General features: G+C 39.8%; 2 protein-coding genes across 4 annotated transcripts in view; both read left to right on the plus strand.

Moving 5' to 3' along the window:
• Window positions 1-2,741, plus strand: part of ZUP1 (zinc finger containing ubiquitin peptidase 1) — a 44,475-nt gene extending 41,734 nt beyond the window's left edge. For both annotated transcript variants that reach the window (XM_072141725.1, XM_072141726.1), the window contains exon 10: window positions 2,439-2,741. In XM_072141725.1, coding sequence (XP_071997826.1) covers window positions 2,439-2,486 — 48 coding nt within the window. In that variant the 3' untranslated portion in view covers window positions 2,487-2,741. The remainder of the gene's footprint in view (window positions 1-2,438) is intronic.
• Window positions 2,742-3,022: 281 nt separating this feature from the next.
• LOC140121737 (amine sulfotransferase-like) lies at window positions 3,023-17,905 on the plus strand. Of its 2 annotated transcripts, none has more exons than XM_072141729.1 (7): window positions 3,023-3,041; window positions 4,983-5,158; window positions 9,570-9,778; window positions 10,067-10,193; window positions 13,473-13,567; window positions 15,349-15,529; window positions 17,377-17,905. In XM_072141729.1, exons 2-7 carry the CDS (start codon window positions 4,999-5,001, stop codon window positions 17,502-17,504), a joined length of 900 nt encoding a protein of 299 aa, XP_071997830.1. In that variant the 5' UTR covers window positions 3,023-3,041; window positions 4,983-4,998; the 3' UTR covers window positions 17,505-17,905. The 2 variants fall into 2 exon arrangements, with proteins under 2 accessions (XP_071997830.1, XP_071997829.1); XM_072141728.1 differs by lacking the exon at window positions 3,023-3,041 and adding an exon at window positions 4,740-4,897.
• Window positions 17,906-19,690: the final 1,785 nt, after the last annotated feature.

Here is a 19,690-nt window from a genome sequence, read left to right on the forward strand (position 1 = left end):
AGGTTAATTGGAAGAAAGTCAAAGTTGGTATCAATTGTAGGCAGCTTAATACGTGGGAAATGAGGTAGCCACAGAATGTTTTACCGTCCACCATATTAGATTAAATGAATTAAGCGATGCAGGCAGCTGTCAGATAACAGACCAATAGTAAGCCATAATTGGGAGGGTAACAGGCATAAGAGTGAATAATAGTGCCAAAATCAAAGTTATTGCCGACAGTTAGCAAAAACCCGGGTTATCTGCGTATATAGATGGAAAATGGCAAATAGCGGGTTAAACCGATATTCCGCCCGCTCCACCTAGCGCAACATTGAGTTAGTGAGAGGTTCAAAGCACAGTTAGTATTTAGCTAATGTCCCGTAATTGTTATTCAGTTGGATAGCTTAGGAGACACAGTTGCAGGCAAATAGCGAGCAGATATCAGGTCAATAGCAAGCTGACAAGAGGCACATGTTAGATTGATTGGAAGAAAGTTAAAGTTGATATCAATTGTAGGCAGCTTAATACGTGGGAAAGGAGGTAACAGGGCCAGATACTTATCACCCATCCGGTCGAGCGACTCCAAACCTCCGTCTTCTCAAGGCACATAGAGGCAGGGAACAGGCATCAGGGATTCTCAGTAGCTCTGCGGCCGGTCATGCCAACTTCGTGAGCAGCGCTCCAGCTACGCCGCCTCGACAGCCACCCCCAAACGCCTCCTCCGGGTCAGGACGCATCCGGTACCAAGCAGCAGCAGAGCCCACTCGTCCTTTAGACTGCTCGAACTTCCGTCCTCATGGAAAACCTCCGAACCAGGACTGGGCCGCCGACAACTAGGCGCTGAGGCAACGGGACCCCCGCGGCACCGCAGGGCCAATGCGGCGCTGATTCGGCCGGTCAGAAATGCTCCCCTCCCGGGCACCCAGGCGTCAGCTCTCGGCGTTCAGCAGCGTTCAGCAGCCTCCGGCATCCATCGCATGATCAGCGCAGGGAGCGGGGATGGGCGGTGGGCGGCTCGTGCAGCGCGACGTGCCTACGTCATGCCGTTACGCCCCTCCATACTTGATACTCTTGATACCCTTGATACTTTAATAGGTTCCTTTATCTCTCAGCTGCATAATTTTCAAGTTTTTTTTAAAAAAAATAAGAACAGAAGAATCTTAAAGAAGAGCAGCTCCTGCCAGAGGGGGCCCATGATCGTTTTGGTAATGTCCTTTAACCCCTTCACTACCGCTCCACACACATTTATAGCAGCATCACTGTGACAGATTGCAGATAGTACCTAAATTTACGCCATGACAGTAGCCAAATTAAAATGGCTATATCTCATGAACCCTGGCATCTAGCAACGCGATTCAAATTGTGTTGTCAAATTAAACAGGGGAATCTCCTCTTTAATATGATATTTGTATTGTGTATGGGTGCTTCACAGAGCCAGAGATATCTACCCTTAAAGTTGAACTAGAAAAATAGATTTTTATGTACAGCTTTTTATTGCCGATTGTAACTTTTAAGGGTTGATATCTCAGGTTCTGTTGAACATCCATACACATTTTTAGACACATATATCATATGAAAGGGGAAACTCTCCAGTTTAATATGAGACTGGAATCTTGTTTCTAGGTGCAGGGGTTCAGGAGATATTGGCGTTTTTAAGTGTGCTCCCCCTCCAGACAGTCAGCAGAAGGCAGTATATAGAAGAAGCTGCAGGAAACATTTAACTTTACAGAATTGCAGAAGTACATGCACCCCCTGCATCTGTAGCTGAGCCTGGAAAGGGTGATGGAATAATGCTGGACATATTTAAAACATAGTTTGGTAAATGTTATTAATTTTTCAAAAACACTTTAATTGGAAAAATGACAAATCATATTTTTTCACATTTGTAGTCAATTATTGGCAAATTTGAAATATGCAATTATTTAAACAAAATTCTCAAAAGTCTTAAAAAACCAAGTTAAATTTGTTATGATATGTAAAGCTTTTGCAGAGATATCATTTAACGAAGTACATAGCAGAGCATTAAAAATTGACCTGGTCTTTCTGGCACCAATGACCATTGGCACAAGTCACACATGAATGGCACATTGATGTGCTACGTAATCAAAGGGGATTCGTCTGATGCTACCTATACCCATTTAATTTGGACTTCTGACACATAACTGTACTAAGTCAGGTACTTTTTTAGAGAATAACCCCTGTTATCATTTTCATAATCATCTCAACCGCATAATACATATAAACATTTTGACTCCCCATGAATTTCTTATCTGATACACATTTAGTTTCACCATTTATAGTTGGCCTGAAATGGACTTATTTTCACTATTTTTGGGTAAAAAAACTGCCATTCTTTTCTATTCCTGTAAAACTGGCTGCAGGATTTGGTACCTCACGTAACATTGTTCTTGTATAGGAGACACTGCAAATCTAATATGTGATACTTCTTCTATTTAAAGGTTCGTTTACAGATGTCAAAAGTCTTTCGAGCTGAACGGATTCCTTGAAGAAACTTATTGTTGTGCAATAATGCTCAGTGGAAATACCCCCCTCAACCTTATTGATGGGTTCATCACAGTTTTTGTCCTTTTATAATTGTTGGCAAGCATCAGCTTTTTTTATCTATGTATATCTATAATTTTTTCCTATATATGTATACTTGTTTGAATAAAATTTTTAAAAAATGTAGCACTTTTTTCTATTTTCTATTTTTCAAATGTGTAATTAAATGTAATATAATTAAAATCAGCTTTTTCAATTAACTTGTTTCTGTATTGGAAATCAGTTTTGCCTGGCACTGTAATTTACTTCCATTGTTTCTGCAGTGTCCAAAAAAAATCTATTGTTGAGTGTATTCATTTCTGTTTTTATAATCATAATAAATCTTTATATTATACCATTTGATTCTGCAGAGCCTTAACCATAATAAGCAGCCTGTGGAGCTGGACATCTTGACCCTGTGCAAGGTCATGCTATTTATAACTTTCTTTTCAAGGTGACCCCGGTGCGTCAAGACTAGTGACAATCAGCGCCGAGATGAAGAGGAGTGGAGTTGAGTAATCGTAGGTGTTTATTATTTTTTTGTTTATTCATTTGTTGATTTCCTTTAACCCCTTTACTCACGCTGTACTTGTACTGCGCAGAGGTGCGGGGGGTGTATGAAGGGGGCTCACGGGCTGACCCCTCTTCATACACAGGTGGGGTTTGTTACATATTGCAGCAAACCCCCAACTCTAATACCCACGGCTGGTGCTTGCATCGATCGCGCTTACTAACTCTTCCAATGCCACTGCCGGCGGCATTTAAAAAAAGGCAGTCGGTTGCCATGACAGCCTTTGACAGGCTAATGTATACTGTGTAAAAATGCCATATACTGCAATACAGTACAGCAGTATTGCAGTATATGGTAGGAATGATCAGACCATCTAGGGTTAATGAACCCTAGAGAGTCTAAAAAAATTGTAAAAAAAAAAAAAAGTTAAAAATCTAAAAGTTCAGAAGGTGCCCAAAACATGTTTTTCTTTTTTGTACATATTCATTGAATTTTTGAAAATGTATTAAAACACAATACAACCTGTATAAATTTGGTATCACCGTGATCATACTGAACCAAAGCACAAAGCAGAGGTATAATTTGGAAAAAGTTATGTATTTTTGAAGGTGGAGAGCGACAAATGAGCGAAAAAACCCTGTGTCTCTAAGGGGTTAAAGCATACACCCACAAAGACAAGTTTTTCAAAAGTACCCAGGATAACAAAATAACACATTCTTTAATTCACTGTTATTAACCAAATTCAGCAGTTCACAGAAATAATTCCAACTTTGTCTCCGTCCTGGTGTACACAATTTTGGTTGCCCCTAGAACTGTCAGTGGATCTTTTGAGTTTAGGGCCGGCAGACATAGAGCTCCTCTCTGCTCTCTAGTTCTAGCCCCCACCCTTGAATTCCAGAAAAAAACTCACAAAGACACACACTAACTTCCAGCCGGCAAACAACAACACATTCTGGGGAGAGTAAAGCTGCAGGCAGATAAGGTCTTTATCCAGGGAAGGGGGAAAGAGTTATATAGCATAACTGTGTATCTTATGGCTGTGATAGAAGAGTTGATATTGTAATCTGGATCTCATCATCGCTTATCTCTAATCTGTCTCATCTCTCATTTCGCTTCTGAACATTCATCAGTATCTTACACATAAAAAGAATGTGTATGTAAACCTGTACCTTGATAATCTAAGCACATTGTCAGCACACAGCACTAGGGGAATTATGAAGTGCCTGCTTAGAGTCGACCAGCCTAGGAAATGATAGGAACTAAGACAGTAATTAAACTGAGCTAGCAATAAGCTAACATTTGTGATTATTTCAGGGCTTCTACGCCACTGACGTAGCACAGAGGCCCTGATAAATATACCCCATAGCCTTTATTCTCTAGTCAGTATAATCACAGAGATACCAAATCTGTAAAGGTTTGGTATGTCTCAATACCATTAAAAATGTATCTTTGTATTGCCATATTCACAGATTTTTTTTCTACTTTCATGTCTAAAGGGTCATTTTTTTGCTAGATGTTCTGTTTTCACAGTTCTATTACACAATTACATATTTACTAATCGGTAAAAAGTTCAGTAACATGCCCTTGCCCTAAAGATATAAATGCAGAACAGCAAATTATGTTTAGGCAGTGAAATTGTTAAACACAAGAAGTTAACTTTAATGTGATTAATAATTGACAAATGTATTGTAATCAGTTGACATCTGAGTACTTTGTTTTCCCCGAATCTGAGTTAAAAGGCAAAACATAGATTTATTGAAGAAATCTGAGGTTGTACCCTTTTTATATAAAGACATAAAATCCATTGTTTTCATTTGACCAGCCTCATTTTAATTGAGCAAAGGAACCACAGAATTTAGGACGAAGGTAAAACTTTCTTTACAAACATCTGCTGTCTTACCTTTTATTGCAGATATTTTTTTGAACATCTATATAAATTCTATATTTTTAGGCACCAGGAAGCTGCAATGTCTCAAGAACTGCTGGAGGAAGCATTAAATGCTTTCATATTCAAATATAAAGGCACATACTTTCTGAAGGATTTGACCTCTCCGGAATTTGTGGATGCTATAGAACATATGGAAGTTAGGGAAAATGATGTTTTTCTGGTTACCTACCCAAAGTCTGGTAAGTTAGTTTAATAAATAGAAGTGATTGCAGGAATGAATGATGAATGAAGTGACGATAATTCAAGACACTATTTAGCACTTTATTTAAAGTAACTTTTATTTAGTATTTAAAGTAGTTTTATTAAATTTACATGTAGTCTATTATTTGTTAATCTTAATCTTGGTAAAAACTCCTGGTGGGATTTTACCCTTTTAAGATAAGGTAAGATAAGGTACAACTATATTCCTCCCAGAAGAGAATAACAGTGCAGCTGCCAGTAACCGCTATACACAACAAACATTCACACATAACATATACATACAATTACAGTCAGGCTTTACAATCAGTAGCTTTGCCACTGGTGGCTCCCTCACATTTTCCAGCTTTCATTTTCGCACAAACATTTCTGAAGATGTCTATGGAAACATCAAGCACTTCATAACTAACATACTGTCACCAGATTATACCCCATTAAACTACAAACCCTTCTCCCAAGTATGGTCTGAAATATCTTTTCTTGTATTCCCCCTTAAATGTGAAATTTTGCCTGCATAAATACATTAAAAAATCTCCAATAAAGTCATGTGAGCAGGGAAAAGTTATTTATCGCCTGAGATGAGACAAGTTTAGAGGCTGCAGGGGGATTGACATTTCAGACGCCCCTATCTCTGCTTCTATAGAACCCTTGAAACATGCTTTTTGTGTCATATTAAAGAAAAATATCTTTTTCTGAGAGATACAGAACCAGAAAATACAGTCAAAGACAGTGCTGGAAATGCGAGCTGCAGATAAAGATCCAGTTAAGGGCTCATTCACACAGCCGTCTGGGGGATGTACATGCGGCCTCATAGACGGCAATGGTGGCCCGGCGGCGGTCCGCGTCGTACACCGCAAAAAGATAGAGCATCTATCTTTTTGCGGATGTGCGGCCGCGCGCCGCTGTTTTCTGTGGAAGGAGGAGGGGTCACCTCCTCCTCTCCAGCACAGGCCGGGCATACAGCTTGCGAATGTACCCTTACATTCCTAAACCCCTTCAAGACTTTTTTGGCAGCTTTTGCTTTTCTGTTTTTCACTCTGCTCCTTCCAGAAGCCGTATCCTTTTTATTTTTACAAAACTGTATGGGTGCTTATCTGCAAGACAGGTCATTTTCTAGTATTTTTATTCATTATTCTGCACCATGTACTGGGAAGCAGAAAGAAATTCCAAATGTAATGGAATTCTCAAAAATAGAAGTTGCACTTTTTTCTGATGGGCTTTGTTGCACTCCAGATAACACAATCGGGCACATGTATCATAGTTTCAGCTAGGCAAATTATCAAATTTTAGTGACCTTTGCCGTTTTTGCACCATTTTTGCGACTTTTAACTCTGTTCTGTTTCTGTGTTCTATGACACAATAGCAGCACATAAGCTTCTTAAATACCTGTACAAGCCGTTTTCCACAACAAGAACGTGAAAAGTTCAACAAAAGTGCAGCGCAGCTCATAGTATATAAGGCTGTACGCAAGTCCATCAAAGTATTCCCATCTATGGCGATGCCCATCTAAACGCCTCTCCTCTAGGCGTAGAGAATGCCTCCTTGTCCTGGTCAGAGGTCCAGGTATAAAAAGATCTTTGGAGAGATCCTTGTACTGCCTGTATAGCTATTTGTACATTGTAATACGGTCTCCCCTAAGCAGTCTTTTTTTGCACTGAATACAAAAAGGAGAGAATCAAGTGAGCCCCTCCACCGAGAGGTAAACCCCAAAGTTTGCATCAATATATCCTGCCACAGGCCCGGCGCCAGCACCCAGCTAACCCGGGCAAGCGCCGGGGCCCCGGGGTACTGGAGGGGCCATTCGGGCCCCCGTTGCCCGGGAGATTCCTTCCCTCTCTCATTAGGATCTGTCTCCTCTGGACACAGATCCTGATGAGAACATTTGTATTCACTGCTTTCCCCGGCATGAGCTGCATCATCAGAGGCTGAAGGACCTTTGATCATGTCATGGTCACATGACCTGCCGGGGAAAGCAGTGCACACACGGAGAGAGCTGCATCAGGGAGGTGAGGGGGAGACATGACAGGGCCCAGGGAAGGAGGAGAACATGGGGGCTGTGTGAGGACATTACTTGCTGGGGGGCTGTGTGGGGCACATTACTTACTGGGGGGGCAGTGTGTATACAGGAGGGGGGGCAGTTTGACTACTGGAGGACGGCCCATAAAGGGGCCCACTAGGGCTCTGTCACCCAGGGGCCCACTAAAACCTGGAGCCGGCCCTGTCCTGCCAGGTCAGCAAACTCTGGGCGATTTGCAATCAGTTCTTCTTTTGTAGGGATATTAATTCCCATATAACAGAGATGTCTTGTTGGTGGGGAAGCCACTCTTATGTGCCATGGAATTATCAATCAGCACAATTCTTTTGCCCTCAAAGTTGTCTGACAGGACACACCGAGCTGCTGGATTCTCTGCGTAACCACCTTCTTGTGACTGAATACACCATTTGCTCTTCAAATATGGAGTCTGGCCGAGCAAAGTAAACGTATTCAATGTTTCTCCCTCTCTCTTAATATCTGGGTACAATATCCAGAGTCTGCACTCCATTATGAGAGCTCTAACATGATTTCATTTCTTTATGTATATATGTGTTCTAGGGAAAGGTAGTTTTAATTTGTTCCAGAATTAATAGTATTAATATTATTTCTGGACCATATGGTACCTGAACCTTCAGGGGTCTGGTCACTTTTCCAATACAACTGCACTGCACTATAATAGATATACTGAAATAGTGTCAAATGACAACTATTTGTGGCTATTACAGGCTCCCAGATGTTATGGCAACTGATCAGAGACTTCCAACGTCACAGGGGGCGCCGATTAATGGTCAATATGGCGCAATGCTGATTAGGTTTCACAGTTGGGGACAGTGCAGGCCGATAGCCAGCGCCAAATTAAAAATATAATAATCTATGAGCTCTCTCAATACACCCCTTCACGACCCATTTTATGTCATTTTATATTGATTAGTTGCGAAAGGGATAACTGCCTTTATAATATATATTTATATATTATTTATATATATGGTATTGTAGCTCACAGAACCACAAACCTGATGCAATGTGAAAGAGGATATTTTTAGCTTTAATTTAACTTTAAAGCATGGTTCTAGGTACCATAGAGCCTAATATATAGACATCTGGACTTGCACACCCCTTGCAGCCTTTAAATGTAACTAATCTCTGGCAAAATATGACTCTTTCCTGCTTATTTTAAAATGTTTTTTTATTGGTAAACAGGTGAGATTTCACATAAAAGAGGGGGCTAGTAATGTGTCCTTTTAAACTATGGTTTAACTGCCATGATCTATAGTAGGCATAAAAAGCTACACCTGCTTGCTGTGTCTTATGGTCAATATCCAGTCATAATATCTTAACTCAATATTTTATAATAAGATTCCAAAAGGCAATTTGCATGCAACTAGTCCCTGCATAACAAATCTGTAAAAAAAATATTTTCACAGAATTTTTTTGTGCATATGGTTTAGCTTTTGTATGATTTATGTAATAAAATAACACACACACAAACAAACACACCAGTGTGCATTAGTGATAAACTTGTTCTTAAAGGTGCAGTATCGACTCAGGGACAAAGTTATCAACTGTAACTACGGTAATTCTAAAGGGCACATTAACCACTCTTAAAAATGTGGTGCCATTTAAAAGGTGTTTTAACCAATAATGGTCACTATATGGAGATGGGTGTAGCATATAATAATGCATGCTATATCTGGACCAAATATAACGGGGTTACATATCATATCCCTAACCAGTGGATCTTACCATAGAAAATGGAACATCTATCATGGTTACATCCCTCACCCAGATATCACCAGATGCCAAAGCAAACCTGCCGTGCTTGAAGAACACAGCACCACCCTTGCCAGAGAAAACTGGTTATCCTGTGACATTTGTTCAGCACCTACAGGATAGATGAAAGTATAGTTGCTATCAATTGTAATATTTATTGTCAAACAGTCATCACAGATATAACAAAAATTTGGCAAAAAAAATTTAAAAATAAAGAGCAGAGATGTAAATCCATGGGAAGGGAAGGGGTTGAGCCATCATCCATCAACCAGGGTAAATTGTTCTATGTTGTGTCAAGCATATGGTCCAAGAAAAAGGACAACATCAAATTACTAAAATTTGTTACTTTGATTTGAACTTCTGGAGTGCTGTCTGCATTTTTCCCATTACTATTTATAAGGACCCAGACAGGACCTGTAGAGGCTTTTGTACCCCTCCTAATTGAGTAGCTTGTTTTACACTGTGTGGACTTAGACATATATATATATATATATATAATGTGTGTGTGTACTTTGACATATCTGCGCATAATCTAATGAGTTGGTCACATTTTTAAATAATGCTATTATTATTATTATATTTTGTAGGCACAGTGTGGACACAGCAAGTTTTAAGTCTAATATTAAATGAAGGCCACCGCAATGGAACAGAAAATATTGACAATTTGGAAAGAGCGCCATGGATTGAATATAACATTCGCAATTACGACTATAACAGCCGTCCATCTCCTCGTCTCTTCTCATCTCACCTGCCATATTACCTAATGCCAAAAGATTTAAAGTTCAGGATGGGAAAAGTATATCACATAAGTATTGTTTTACAATAATATTCTGTATCTATTGCTATGTGGTGCTCGACTTTTACTTTATAGTGTTTATATACCATTGATCGGGACTAGGGTGAGCAGAGCTGTTAAGGTACCAAACCCGAAACACTGACCTCTACTGCGGGTTTTGCTGCTGTTGGCATTTAAATCATGTAAATGAACTGACCCCCAATTATTAGTACAGCATGTTTCAGTGAGTAAGTGATTTTGTTGAACTATTGCTGTACAATATAATGTTTTCTTTTTATTTTATTTCAGGTAATATATGTGTGCCAAAACCCAAAAGATGCCATGGTCTCTTTTTACCACTTCTACAAAGTGTTTCCTAAATTAAATTATAGTATTGATTGGGAAACATTTGTAGACCTCTATATGTCAGGAAGAGGTAATATAGTAGCATCTATCTGGTTATGCAGATTTGTTGGATTACTTTATACCCTCAGCAAACCCCAGTGGTATAGTACGGTGTGGTGCTGTAGGGCTTGTTTTGAAACATCTTACGACGAAATGTCGCCACTTTTTTGCCATTTTTTCGTCCATAAGTATTTGAATAAAAAGTGATCATAATGTTATATAGGTCCCAAATTGAAGTAAATAACAATGCTGTCTAAAAACACCTTACACAGGTCCATACACTTAAGTATGTAAAAGTTATTAGGTTTTTAAAAAATACAAAAATCCAATAACCTATAAAATCGTACTGACGCAGAGAGTAAAGGGGAGGTGTCATTTGGCGTACACAGTACAAGCTGTAAAAACACTGCATACAAGAAAATAGCACAACTGGTTTTTGGTTTTTTTTTGGGTCAATTTTCCAGCTTTCCAGTAAAGGCGGTCCCCTACTTGAGGACACCCACACTTACAGATGACCCCTAGTTGCAGACGTCCTCTCTGTCCACTGTGACTTCTGGTGAAGCTCTCTGGATGCTTTACTTTGCTCCAAGACTGCAATGATCAGTGGAAGGTGTCTGTAATTAAGTTTTATTGATAATCCTTGGTCCCATTACAGCAAAAAAATTTTAAAATCCAATTGTCACAGGGAAGAAAAAAGAAAATGTGTCTGGAGCTACAATTCTAAAATCTACAGTTCTGACTTTTACCTACAAATTCAACTACAGGTACAAACCCAAGCAACCTAACTTGTACGTAACCCAGGGACTGCCTAGACATTACATGGAATATTAAATAATGACACTAGGAAGTACAATTTGTCCCGCAGATAAGTAGTCCTCATCCAGCTCTGTACACTGAAAAAAAAGTTAGGTTTTTTTAAGGAGCGGAGCAAATCAAGATAGAAGGGCAAAAATGAAAAAGTCCTGTCCTGTATGGGTTAAAAGAGGCTTATTACCATTATTTATAGTAATTATTACTGTATCAGTGAATTAGTGCAGGTCTTACCCAGTGAAATGTTTGGATTTGCTTACAGTACTAAAAAGTATAAAGTAATTCATGCAGTATAGAATCAGGTAAGTGGGTGTCTTTAACCAATCTGATATTGATATCCAATCCTATGGATCAGTGGTGTAAGTAGTAACCATGAGTCCCCCACTACAATATGACACTTTTAGCAACATACTTAGTTAAATGGGTATTCTTTGAATATGAACGTCTGATACAAAAACTCATATTGCTATGAATAAATAAATACAACAAAACTCAATGTCATTAATCAAAAGATTAAGCTTAAATAGTTGGCTTTTATGATTCACAAAATGTTATGGGTTTTCTAAGGAAGGCGGAGTTATTGCCAAGATGGCCATCACGGGTAACTTCAACTCCCGTGAACCCTCAGTTTTCAGCAACAGCTCCTTCCTCTCCATATAATAGTATAGCCTGCTATATGTTGCTTGCCTCCATGTAAGTCATGACCCAGTCCACTCCATTCAAAAACATCTCTCCCCTCTAACATACAACCCCATGTACTAAACACACTCTCCTCCCATAAAAGGTTCTATTTGGCATGGCTAATTTCACACCTGGCTACAGTTTGTGCTGTGGAAAACTTATAGTACTTGAGCTGCCATACCATTTATTACCTGTTTATGGGAAGAAGCAAATATGTTTTTCAATCCAAAACATCCCCTTTGAATCCACCAACAAGCAAAGTTAAACAAATTTACCTGCCCAAAATACAATACAATAAATAAGGCACTCCCTGAATCCTTCCAACATGCATTCCCATGTAAATACATCCCTCCTGTCCCTCCAGCCTCATAACATGCAGTCCCATGTAATTGGATCCCTCCTGTCCTCCAGCCTCATAATAAGCAGCACCATGTAAATACATCCCCTTTGTCCATTCAGCCCCAATAAATGACATCACTTTTGTCCATTCCCCCTGTATATTTAGTCCGGTTTTACCTTACACACTGCTAAGAAGAAACATTTTAAATAACAGCTAATTACATATTGGCTTGTATTTTAATGAGCCATTTGAATATTAAATATGCTTATTCCTGGAATACCCTTTTAATTTATGTTATAATATCCGTAAGTTATATGGACAGTGGTTGGCCTGAGTGAACAACAGTTTTCGATAAAGAAGCACATATGTAGAAGAATATCGGCATAAATAAATACCAAGTATTGTATGGTTTGTCTGTTTTTTCCAGAGCATAATATGTGCAATGAAAAATTTTGTTCTTTTTTAATTTACTGTACAATATGTACAAACCATGGCAAAAACTGCACCAAATCATTGCAGCAACAAGCAGTTGTAAAGATTTTAGCAGCCTCAGCTATATTTTGGATAGAGAATGACATTAAAGGGAATCTTTCTTCAGAAATTGCCTTAATAAACCACTACCAGAATGTTGTAAAGCAGCTTCCAGATGATGTTTCTTTCATGGCTTGGTATGGTGGCATCATCCAGAAAATCAACTTTAAATAAAGATGTAAATTGGTTTTAAGAAGCCATGGAGGTGGAGAGTTTAAAACTGAAGTCAAGTTTTCCCTGCCTTAGAACACCGCCTTCACTGTAATTATGGACCTGCGTCCAGAGACATCATCGACAAGAGCTCCAGAAGTCCAGCACATACTGTCAAGCACATAGGAGGAGGTGTTCAGAGGCAGGGAAAGCTTGACTTCAGTGTTAAACTCCCCACCTCCTTGACTTTATACAACCAATTAACATCTCACTTCAAAGTTGATTTTCGAGATGATGCCACGACACTGGGCCATGAAAGACACATGAACTAAAAGCTGTCCAGCTGCTTGACAACATACTGGTAGTGGTCTATTAGGCCAATTTCTGATGACAGGTTCCCTTTAAAAGTTGGGGGAACAGCTTTAAATGTTAAATTACAAAGTAGAAGATACAAGACAAGGAAGCAGCACTCCGTGGAAAATTCAGTGTTTTTATTTCGCCAGTGGGCAGATGCAACGTTTCGGCTGTCTGTATGCAGCCATTTTCAAGCATAAATGAGTGGTAGTACAAGGTGGGTATTTATCCCCCACAGGAAGTGACATCATAGATCAATTAACAATATTTGGGATTTGGATCCGGATCCTTGTGAAGCTTGCACCCACCTTGAATTTTAAATTCGCTTTTTCATTGTGCTGCTCCCCTCACCCTCTTCTTTAAATTACAAAGTATATAGATACTTGTCTTTTAAATTAAATTGAATTGCCAGAAAAAATTCTTACATTATATTTTACTTTACAGTGATTAGTGGCTCATGGTTTGATCATGTTCGGGGGTGGTACACACATAAAGAAGATTTTAACATTCTTTTTATAACATTCGAAGAAATGAAAAAGGTAATTTGCAGCTTTTTTTGTTACTTAAAGTAGGTAGAATGCACAAATGTACTCAAGAGGTAGTTGGGAAATGACAAAAGAGGAAGGCAAGGGTGCAAAACCCTAGTGTAATAATCTCTATGTGGGATATGGTGACAGACAAATCAATAGATGCACTCACTTGGTGCAAGAAAGAATGTGCATTAAAAGAAAAATTTTGCTTGTAGCAGCTGAAATCCTCCAAGTGACCTTTGTCAGTATTCCACAGCATCCAAAGGGCGCAATGATAGGGTATGTTTCCAGCCAGCCTCCTGTAGTACATAGCCAACCCCCTTTAGTATATAGACAGCCCCCTTTAGTATATAGCTATCCAGCCCCCGTGTAGTATACAGTCAGTCAGCCCCCGTGTAGTATATAGCCAGCCCCCAGTTTGCCCAGCACATAAAAAAATAAACGTACATACTCGCCTTCCAGTGGTCCTAATGCTTGGTGTGGCTCCCCGATGCTCCCGTCCCCATGGCTACTCTTCTTTCTTCTCTTTGCTGTAACACGCAGCGACACCGCCGCACCTTTGTGTGCGCAGGCTGGCACAGAGAGAAGGAAGAAGAGGAGCCCCACGGAGCATCGACGAGTAGCGAAAGGAGAATATGTACGTAAATTTTTTTATTGACTCGTGTACAAGTGGAGTTGGGTTTTTTTTAGCATATTTTTTATGCTAAAAAGCCCAGCTTATGCACAAATATATATGGTGTATAAAAAGTAAAGTGGCCGCGCCGTGGAGCAAGAGCTATGCCCCAGTAGCCTCTTTTAATAAGTCCTACAGGAAGTCTTAGGTGCACAGCTTGAGTTCTGTGCAAAGGTTCCAGCTTCGTGGATGAGTGCACTCAGCTGCAGCAATGTAACCTCGCTTCTGAAGCTGGAGATACTGCACATGTGCAGAACTACGGCTTAGAAAATGAGTGTGCGCAGCTACAGCGAGCTGCGCCCTGAAGACTGCCTTTAGGAGGGATTCGAAGAGTCTCCTGGACCATGGAGTAACCATAGCTCCTGCTCCACAGCGTGGCTACTCCATGCCCCTATAGCCTCCAAAGAAAATTTGCATATTGATAACAAACATTTTATTTAGATTTCAGGCACTAAAAGTTTTACTAAATAAAGTATTGGGCTGCCACTAAATACAGGAACCTACCACCAGATCTACCTTATTAGGTAGACCTGTGGCAGTAGGTTTCCTTTAGTAAGCAATTTTTCAGGGTTTACTTCAAGAAGCAGTATAGTTCATTCTTTCCCTTCATGTCTTTTTTCAGCTTCTCCTTCTGTGCAAAACTTCACTTTTAAATATGCAAATGAGGTGTTAGAAGAGTACCTCAAGGCTGTGTTTTAACAGCAAAACTCCTTTCTTCCCCCCTCAGTGATTCTAGGGTCCAGCGATTGTAGCAGAGGTGCTGTTACTGCTCTTAAGTGTCATTTGCATATTTATAAACTTGCAGCATGGAAGGAGCAGCTGGAAAATAAAATAAGTATGAGTAACTTGTGTGGGAAAAGCCCTATGTAACAAGTTTGTACATTGTGGTGACAGTTTTCACTAATCATTGAAATGTCTTGTTTTCTTGACAAATTACATAACTTGAAACTTTAATTGAGATCTGATGTAGAATTTAAGTTTACAATTTGTGAAAATGTATAGGTGGCATCATACATGTTGATAGCATGATTGGATTGGATGTGTAAAGTACAACATGGCAAGCACCAAACCACATATCCCACTCTGTCACTTGTGTATTTTTTTATTTTTATTTTAGGACTTACGTGCCGCTGTCCTCAAAATATGCAAATTTCTGAATGTTAATCTTGATGAGAAAGCAATAGATACTGTGGTGGAAAAAGCAACTTTTAAAAACATGAAACATGATCCTCTTGCTAATTATACATTTTTCCCAAGGGATATTTTAGACCAAAGCAAAGGAGATTTTTTACGTAAAGGTAAATGACTATTGTTTATAGAAAACAAAATAGTATAGTTCGTTATAAGCACTTAATTAGTTACTACAGGTCTTAAACAGAAATGAGGTGCCCTGGTGCTTCCTGAGTAAGTCTGCATGCTCAGGAATTCTGTGTGGCCCCTAATATACCTCACTGTGCCCCTATTTATTTTTTTTATTACAAAACTATGCTAAGAGGCCAATACACTGCAGGGCTGATTCCAAGGCCCGTTCTACTCGGCATGTCAGTTCAGTGTTGCGAGATTGTCTCCAACTGAATTTCGGAGGTTAATCTAATGCCCCCCAAAAATAGACATATACCCTGGCACTGCATATAAATATGCAGGTGAAGTGTACTCACTGGACTACTTAGTCCCAAAAAAACTTTTTGTGAACTAGTTGAAACACTATGCTCTTAGAAGCAACATATGTTCACACATTGGAGTGATTTTAACCATTACTATTAAAAGTTATATTTTATCTCCCACTTACTATGCCAGTGACTCCAATTGAATTTCATAGTTCAGGGTGGCTTACCATTTAAGCTCCTCAGTGATTTTGTTATATATATATGCATACATACATACATATAGTTCCTTTAGCATTTATATATGTATACACACAACCCCCATTGTCTTCATATATATACAGCCCCCTACACCCCCCTACCCGCAGTCAGCGTCTTAATTAAACACAGGCCGAGTGTTACGTCTTACAGAGCGATGCAAACATTTGCATCAGTGCCTTGAAGAGATTTCTCTGATGATACAGACTTTCTGGCTTTTAGGCAAGTCCAAAATCTTCATCCCGTCTCATGGTAGATGCGGCCCTCATACAGTGTCTAATGGAGTACCACAGAAAGTTACATAGAATTCCTACATGTTCATAAGACAGACTACTTTACTACTTTACTACATCTGCTGCACAGGACCCTTTTACACTGATGATGTATTATATGGGGAAAGTTATTAAGATTGGCATTTTTAATACCAGTCTTAGAAATTCCAGAGAGGCTCCGGCCTCCTCCTAGATCTGGATGGGATCTCTTCCAGTTTGGACTTGTTTAGACTAGGTCTGACATGACTGATATTTTACCTATAGTCTCCACTGGTTTTCTGGCGGTGACTTTAGTAAATAGGCCCCCTGTCCACCCCTCTCCCCATCATGCCCAAAGTGGCGTGCAAAATGGAAAAGCCAGGAAACTGGTGGGGATGGGGCTTTATAAATCACCCCAATTATTTAAGTGGCCACATGAAATATTGTTTATGTAATAACAGATGAATAACATATTATTTAAATACACAGCTCTGATTACTCTGTTTTAAATCACATGAACATGACCGCATTTTATCCACAGGAAGTAAATAACTAAGCCTCTTGTTGTATGACAGCAACCAGAGATCAAGAAAACAGTGAGAAATTGATGTACAAAGTAATTAGAAAAATTGTATAGCTTACACAAACAACATCAATTATCAGCTGAAAGTGGACAAACCCTTTAAAACCACTTCACTGACACCTTCCACTCAGTTTACTGTTAAAGATATATTGCCATTATAGATGGCATATTCACAGGATCCAACATAACTGTTTGAAAAATGCAGATCGCATCTAAGTTGAACATCATTGGAAATAGTAGTAAATAGTAGTAGTAATGCCAGAACAAATTGTGAGAAAGTTTATATAGTTATTAAGGAAAGAAAATCACTCTTGTTACATTAAAGTGCAATATATCATTTTTAAGAAATGTGTTATAGTCTATTACTGTAATCTTTTCACTATTTCCCTTATTATACCATACTTTGTTTGCATAAATGTGGCTTAGCATTTTCCTATCTTTTTGACCAGGTACTGTTGGAGACTGGAAAAATCTATTGACTGTGGCACAAAGTGAGAAGATTGATCAAATGTTTAAAGAGAATTTGGGAGATTTGCCAGTAAGGTTTCTCTGGGACATCAAAGAAATTGCATCCTAGAGATCAATTTGGCCGTGAAGTGTTACCGTCAGATACATAAAGCTTCATGCAGGTGTTCAAGCTTATTCGTAGGAAAGAGTTAGATGTATAGGCATTCTGTAAGTTTGATTGCATTAGCTCACTGTAGGCAGGTTATTATCTGTACTATCTATGTGTTAATTTGTCTCTATTTACCTTGGAACATATGATTTCTTTAAACTGCTTTCATTAACAGTATGACATTATCAGAGTGAACGCATTAAAAATAAAGAGAACTCTCACTTAAAGCCTTCATATAATATGCCAAAGGTGTTCTAATAAACAATTCTGTATATTCTGTATCTCCATAAAAACAACACCAGAAAAATGCCCTTCCAAATATTAATATCATAATTAAATGCAATTATGCATTACGTTTACAATGGATGTCCACATTCTTGTACTTTTCAAATCTACTCAATATATAGTATGCAATATCCAATACATATTTTATTAGGCATTCAATAGGGAATGGTTTGTCAGCCACTGATTTTCTATTAGCTATCAGCCAGCAGTGCACTACTATGGTTGGTCCCTGAATCACAGACCGTTTTCTGTCTGAATTTCTTGGACCGATGTACTACTGTAGCAGTGTAGGGTATGTATTACATGGACAAGGAGTATAGACAATTTATTACAGTGGTAATGTAACACACTTATTATAGTGGCAGTGTAGTGGATTTATAAGATTGGTAGTGTAGTGAACTTATTAAGCTGTTTTCACCAGAGCCCACCCCAAAGTAGGTTGGGCTTGCTGCAGTGAAATACCACCAGGGCGCTCCAGAGGCATGATTTTGCTCGCGGCGGTGGCCAAGAGGCAAGAGGTCAAACAAACAGCACAGGATCAAAGTCAATGGCAGAGCAGAAGGTCAGGGCTGGCAGCAGAAGAATTCACAATACAAGCATAAGGGCATAAGGAACAAGCTTTCTCTAGGGCTCGAGGCACAAAGATCTGGCAGGGGACACAGGAAGGGGCCGGATATTTAACAAGGAAGGCGGCTGGCCATTGCCAATCATCGGCGCTCTGGGCCTTTAAATCTTAGAGACACGGCGCCCTCGCGCCCTAGGAGTTTGGGACTTGATCACCTAAGCGTGGGGCCCGCTGCTGGACCAAGGACAGATGAGAGAAGCAGCTGTTGGTGTGGAGGGGCACAGGGAGAACACATGGGTTCATCTGGGGCGTGGGTCACAGGAGCACCTGTTACAGTACCCCCCACCCCTTCAGTCTCTCTTTTTGGTCTGAAGGAACCTTTGCAGAAGAGCATGGTCCAGGATGTTGTCCACAGGCTCCCAAGATCTCTCCTCCAAGCCGAACCCCTTCCAGTCGACACTGGAAAGAACCAATTCTCTCTTACCAACTTCATATCGAGGACCTTTTTTACCTCATAGAAATTGGTGGCCAGAAGGTAAGAGTTCTCCTTATGGGGAGTTTGTCAATTAAGGCCACCTTATAGGCATGTAGAGACTTAAAACCATAGATGCTCCACTAGGGAATTCTGGGAAGTATGCAAATACATTTTCCAAGGTTTTTTTCCTTTTGGCCTTGAATTGCCCCGGCAAAGGCAGACTTCAACTTGGAGAAAGCTTTTTCAGCCGCTGGAGGCCAGTGTTTAGGATTGGCGTTCTTCTTTGACACTGCTGCAATGGGAGACACGAGGTAGCAGAAATGTGGTATGAACTGCCGGTAGTAATTAGTGAAGCCAAGGAATCTCTGGAAAGCACAAAGTCAGCGAGGCCACTGAAGTCCCACAACTTGGTAGGATCCATCTGTAGTCCCTTGTCAGAAATGATGTATCTGAGGAAAGTAAGACTCTTCTGGTGAAATTGGCAATTTTCGAGTTTGGCAAATAGGCAATTGGCCCTTAGGCACCTGAGATCTTGCTGTACATGGGCCTGATGGGACTCAAGGTCCATGGAGAACACCAGGATATCGTCTAGATAGACCACAACACAGGTATAATGTAAGTCTCTGAAAAATGTTATTCACAAACTCCTGGAGCACGACTGGTACATTACAGAGTCCAAACGGCATAGCAAGGTACTTGAAGTGCCCATCTCGAGTATTGTAGGTGGTCTTCTATTCGTCACTTTCACGGATGCGGATAACCTACCTGCTATGGCCAAAGAAGACCTGCTGTTGGATTAAAGTAAAAAAGTTGGGGGTTTCT

The sequence above is a fragment of the Engystomops pustulosus genome, chromosome 3 (assembly GCF_040894005.1).
Source record: "Engystomops pustulosus chromosome 3, aEngPut4.maternal, whole genome shotgun sequence".
Classification (NCBI taxonomy): Eukaryota; Metazoa; Chordata; class Amphibia; order Anura; family Leptodactylidae; genus Engystomops; species Engystomops pustulosus.